This window comes from Opisthocomus hoazin, chromosome 8 (genome assembly GCF_030867145.1).
Source record: "Opisthocomus hoazin isolate bOpiHoa1 chromosome 8, bOpiHoa1.hap1, whole genome shotgun sequence".
NCBI classification, from domain to species: domain Eukaryota; kingdom Metazoa; phylum Chordata; class Aves; order Opisthocomiformes; family Opisthocomidae; genus Opisthocomus; species Opisthocomus hoazin.
In genome coordinates, this window is record NC_134421.1 from 13,278,029 (window position 1) to 13,284,028 (window position 6,000).

Sequence of the window (6,000 nt, forward strand, 5' to 3'; positions counted from 1 at the left end):
CAGATAATGCTCAGTCAGTGTTTGAAATAGCAGAAAGTTCCACCTATAAAGTGAATAAGAAATTAGGTGTATCTGCAGGTCCATGTATTGTAATAGGAAAAAAAATTAGCAGTGCAGGAATCTTTTGAAAAATGCTTGATTTATCTTCGAGTTTATGTGGGAACTTCTGAATTTTTATTACTGTTACTAAAAGTAAGATGTAAATAATTTTGTTTTAAAATCACATGTTTTCCTTGAATTGTGAAATGTGGCTGTTATTTACATCCTGACTGAAGAAAGTTCTTACATGGAGCTTCAGACCTGTCTGAAGAACTTGTACACTGCCAGTGCTGGGACTGAACAAACCCAGCGGCTAAATCCAGCTCCTGGTTTGCCTGCAGGGGCCCAGCCTGCAAGTTTCTTGTGCCTGCATCTCCCAGTGGAGTCAGTGGGAACGGTGTACTTGAGAGGCTCTTACGCCCAGGGTCGTGTTTGCGCTGATGTGGGTAGTGCACCGCAGAGACAGCCAAGCCAGCTGTGAATGAAATCGTGGCTTCTGGAATCAGTTAGGCCACATCACCCTCGAGCTCTGCATGGGGTAATTTACCCTGCTTCCAGTAAATTACCAGGGCTAAGTTTCATACTGCTATGGCTAGAAGGTTTCCAGGACCTGAACTAGCACATTCAAAGCTAGTTCAGCTACCTCTCTATTACGCTGACTGCAGAGCAGCTGCTCCTGGTCTGTGTGATGTGCAGGTGATTAACCTGAGCACGGACCATTCTGCCCAGAGCGCTCCTGTCACACGGGCGCTTCGTTTGTTTGTGATGTGAATATGAGATAATGGTACGTGGCGGAAGAGGCCAGATGGTCCTGATGAGCCAGGGGTGTTCACGGGCAGCTCGAGTGCAGCTTGCCTGCCAACCGTCTGCCTTTCCATGTTGCCCTCTGAAGTGTGGAAGAAGCTCGTGTTAGACCGCAGTGAGGATAGCAATAAGGTGAGCAGGCACTGAAGCCAGGAACCACTGCGTCAGCCAGGAGGTTTTGAGTAGCTTGCTCCTGTTGCAGGCACCATTTCTAGTCCTTGCTACTGTGCAAGCTCACCTGCACCTGCAGGAACTCAGACGACGCTGAGACCTGCCGTTCTAGATGGGGATGTGCGAGCAGGCTGGCTCAGAGACACATGGAGCACAGTCTTTGTCTTCATGACTGAGAGATAGACATGATTTGGTGGAAGAATAGCATGAAGTGAGCACAGATTTGAAAAGCTATCTGTGGTAGGGTTCTAGGTTGTAGAACAGAGTTTAGCAGGGGGGTGAACTGTGTAAAAGGAGCTGTAGAAACAAGAGATTGACACCCTGAGTTGAAGAGGTGAAGTACTGGTAGGAACATGAGGCAATGTGGATTTGGTGACATTTTCAATTTAAAAGCTGAATTGAGAGTATTAAAATCATCTGTAGCATCCCTATGGGTTCTTAAAATTGCAACATAGAATTGTAGAATACCAGGCTGGAAGGGCTCTCAAGGATCATCTGGCCCAAGTTTTCTTGGCAAAAGCACAGTCTAGACAAGATGGCCCAGCACCCTGTCCAGCTGAATCTTAAAAAGTGTCCAATGTTGAGGAATCCACCACTTCCCTGGGGAGATTATTCCAATGGCTGGTTGTTCTCACTGTGAAGAATTTTCCTCTTGTGTCTAATTGGAATCTCCCCAGGAGTAACTTGTACTCATTACCCCTTGTCTTTTCCATGTGACTCCTAGTAAAAAGGGAGTCTCCGTCTTCTTTGTAGCCACCCTTTAAATACTGGAACATGGCGAAAAGGTCTCCCCTAAGCCTTCTTTTCTCAAGGCTGAACAAACTCAGTTCTCTCAGCCTTTCCTCACATGGCAGGCGTCCCAGTCCTTTGATCATGTTTATGGCCCTTCTCTGGACCCTCTCCACCTTGCTCACTTCTTTTTTGCATAGCAGGGACCAAAACTGAACAGTGTTTCAGGTGTGGCCTGACAAGCACTGAGTAGAGTGGGATAACAACTTCTTTATCTCTGCTGGTGATGCCCTTGTTGATGCAACCCAGCACCCTGTTGGCTTTGTTTGCCACAGCATCCCACTGTTCATTCATATTGAGCTTGTTGCCCACTAGGACCCCCAGGTCCCTTTCCACAGGTAGATCCCAGCCTGTGCTGCACTCCTGGATCATGTTTTCCTAGGTGCAAGACCTTACACTTATCCTTGTTGAACTTTCATAAAGTTCTTGTTAGCCCACTCTTCCAGCCTATCCAGGTCTTCCTGGCAGGAAGGTGGCTTCTCCCAAAGTGTCCACTTCCCCACTCAGTTTGGTATCATCAGCAAACTTCATCAGGGTACACTTGATCCCATCATCCAGATCACTTATAAAAGTCATTAAACAGCATTGGGCCAAAGGCAGTCATTTGATTAGTGTTACTTTAAGGGCTTCCTTTTTCAAAGCCTTTGTCACTGTTCTTTACGTCCAGAAGGAAATTAAGTAACTGGACAAATTGAATTTATAATGGTGATTGATCAGTTACCACTAGATACCAGTTGTGTTTTACATGAATGCCCCCAAACTCCCAACAAAATAATGTGGAATTTTAAATACATGCCTAAAACACTCAGCACTTGCACAGATTGCAATCTGGGCCTCAGAATAAATCTGAAAAAGAAAAGTACATTATTCCCTCAGTCTCGTAAATACATTGAAGTAACGAATAGGGATGAATGGTGTTTCAGAGAAAAATAGAGAATAACGCATATGCTGTCACATCCAGGTGAAAAATAATGCACTCATAATTTGATGAAAATTTTCATGGTTCGAGAGAAAGTTAAATTAATTCATTTTCCCCAGGAAGACAGGACCTACCTAGCCGTAGTCTGTATTTGTTTTTTCTTCCTCTTTTTTATTTTTTAGCCATTTCCATTCTTAGTTCTGAATGTGGTAAGGTGGTGGTGGGCAACACTGCTGTGTAGTTGTTCCAGCCTGCACCCAAAGCTATGCAGTGCCCCAGAAGTTCTGGCCCTTCAGGCTGCACCTGGCAGCCAAAGGTTCCCGCTTTGCTCAGAGCTCGGACCCAGCAGGAGCTTACTTGGGCAGGAGGACGGGCTGAGCACTGCTCTCTACACTTGCATGGCTTATAATTACACCTGTAGTGGAATATCACGGCGATACTCCTTGTATGACCACAGGATCTAGCCAGTGGGTGATGACCAGTACAGATCACCCATCAGATGATCAGTATGGGTCGTTTAAGGTTTGTTCACACATTTTTGCTCACATAGTTAAGGTTTCCTTACGCATGACAGTATCCCTGCCTATTACCCAGACACGGTTCAGCATAAGGGGATACTAACAGCCCTAAACCATACACTCTGCAACCCTCCATTTCTCCTCCAAAGATTCCTTGAAGCATGAAACTTTGCGTGACAGGTCATGTGTCCCATCCTTGCTAAGGATGGCATTCATTAAACTTGGTCTGTAGTAAGTTGTCCCAAACCTATATAGTTACAGGGTGTAACTTCTAGCATGAAATCATGGCTCTGGTGAACCCTGTGGTAAAACTCCCACTAATTTCCAAGGGAGCAAAGCTTCAGCCCTGAAGTTTGTTTCCTTAATGGCCATTGTCTTATAACATGGAATTGTGGGCAGGATTATCAGTGTAAAATACTGTTGGATGAACTCCTTCCCCTCCCACATATATATCCATAGGCATCACTGTGCCTGTCCGAAAGGCTTAGTTTGTACATTTGTTTGTGTGCAGCTCTTACGCACTGTATTTGCGGAGTGGGTTTTATCAGAATGGTTATCTTTCTCTAATTTCACTTCTTGTAGTTTCTCGGAGTCACAGAACTATCTTCCTATTGTGAAGGCTACTTTCTAAAAAATATGATGGTCCTCATTGAAAACGAAGCTTTCAAACAGCTGTTGTATGACAAGAATGGAGAAACGTCTGGTCAAAATGTACTACAGGACTTACAGAGGACGTTGGCCACAAGGATTCAGTCAATTCATTTGTCTTCTTCAAAGGGCTCCATTGTGTAAAGCTGAAGAAGGCGGTAACCCTCACATAAAGACCCTGCAAGTTAAGTCTGCTGTCGCAGTTGCTTAAACCCGTTGCAGTTGCTTAAACGACTACAAAAAACTAAATATAAAAAAATTCTACTTTGCATCCAAATAGTTCTGTGTGGGCCAAAGGTGCTGCGCTGGGGCCGTGGCCCCGTTTGGATGAGGCAATACAGAAGACAAAGCTCCTCCGTGTTTCTGAGCAAACAGGGTACAAGAGTATCCAGTGAATCGCTGTTGTACTCAAATTCTGAATGTGCAGTCATGGAGCTTGATGCCAACAAAAGCCAGAACTCACAGCCGTGAACAGCAGAAGCCCCTGCCTGAGCGGTGGTGCCGGGGAACACCCGAACTGACCGATTCATCTTTTAAGGCGGATTTGTTCCAGTGTGACACATTTAAGAACTGTATCTATCCCGGAATCCATTATCTCTGCATATAAGAAATGTAAGAACTGTTACTGCTGTTGAGCAAAGATCCAACTGTATTAGAGAGTGGGTAAGACTGTTACAGCTGAGGAAATATACTGGCAGATTTTTAGGGGTGGGAACTTTTTAAATTGTTCATAAAAAATAATGGGGTGGCCTTGTAGTTTAAAAACTATTTCTTAAGCTTAAAATTTCATTTTCAACAGAGCTGTGTTTGAGAATCTATGTAACAAGTTTTGGTTTTTTTAAATGGTAAAATGTACATTGTGTAAACATACATATGATCAAGTTTTGCTTGTATTCTTTCCTAAGGTGGTATAATCTTGCCTAACAGGCTATGGTTACACCAAAGAGGTACATTAGCCAGGCTATCTCTAATACAGTAGTTGGGGGGGCAGGAGAACTGCATGCTACTTGTGATTTGGGGTTAAAAACAATGAGAAACTCAACATGCACTTGCATGGTAACTGTACCTGTGAAATGTTACGTTCGTGCTTCGTTTCACCAAGACAAATGCGATGCTACTTCTTGTCAAATTTCATTTGTGAAATGAGCATATTTTTTTTATTTGGTGCGATTGGTTGTGATATGATACCCCTGGAGACCCTTCTCGAGATGCTGATTTCTGTTCGTTACAGTGAAGGGATAATAACAGATCCTCACTGCAGTAATGTGTCGATACTTTGCTACTGGCCAGAGATTGTGTCCAAGTTAGACTTTTTTAAATTATAATTAAATATGTATTATAGAATGATTTCTCACTGTATCCTGAGAATGTATAGGTTATCGAAAATGCAGGGTTTGGGTGGGGTGGGATGGGGGAATGTGATTTAATGTCAAAGCTTCATTTATTTTGCAGCGTATTATTAGCAAGAGAGATTTGCTACGTGCCACAACATTCCTGATGCGCTGTCTCTGAAAACCACAGCAAGAAGCAGGCAAAGATGTTGCCTTCTCCATGGCAAAGTGACATTAATATGTTTATTTTCTAGCATGCCGTTCAGAAACTGAGCCCAGTTCACAGACTTTAGAAGTTTTATTTTGACAGTGCATGTTACCCTCGTGTTCTTTTGTTGAAGTATCTACGTTGGGTGCTCTTCCGTGGTGATAGCTTTTGGCATGCTCAGAGAACACAGTTTTGGCTTTCGTTATCAACACGGTAGGAAGCCGTTTTATGACTCTGAGGTGTAAATCCTCCTGTGTGCTTGGTCTTTTAAAGCCTCTACTGTTTCTGCAACAAATTACAGAAATGTCTAAACTGCCACTAATGTTGCAGAGACACAGCAGGTCAGTCAGACTTCTTTTTTTCTGCATAGTAGATGTTCACAGAAGATGTTGTCTGGAGCATTTAGGTAGTGGCAACTTCTGTGTGAGTGTTGCCATCTTAGAGAAGTGAGACCATGGCTGATGCAACAGCAACACGCAGGGGTGCTCGCTGGTTGGTGTGCCTTCTCGTCTGTGGAAACCCATCCTTCCATGCCAACGATAACTAGACAGGAGCAGACCTCACCCCGCAGCT

At 43.9% G+C, this 6,000-nt stretch overlaps 1 protein-coding gene across 1 annotated transcript in view; it reads left to right on the forward strand.

Moving 5' to 3' along the window:
* The window catches only part of ABTB3 (ankyrin repeat and BTB domain containing 3), a 181,457-nt gene extending 176,182 nt beyond the window's left edge, over positions 1–5,275 (forward strand). The window contains 1 exon segment of the mRNA XM_075428358.1: positions 3,823–5,275. Within this exon segment, the coding sequence (XP_075284473.1) occupies positions 3,823–4,032 (210 nt within the window). The 3' untranslated portion in view covers positions 4,033–5,275.
* Positions 5,276–6,000: the final 725 nt, after the last annotated feature.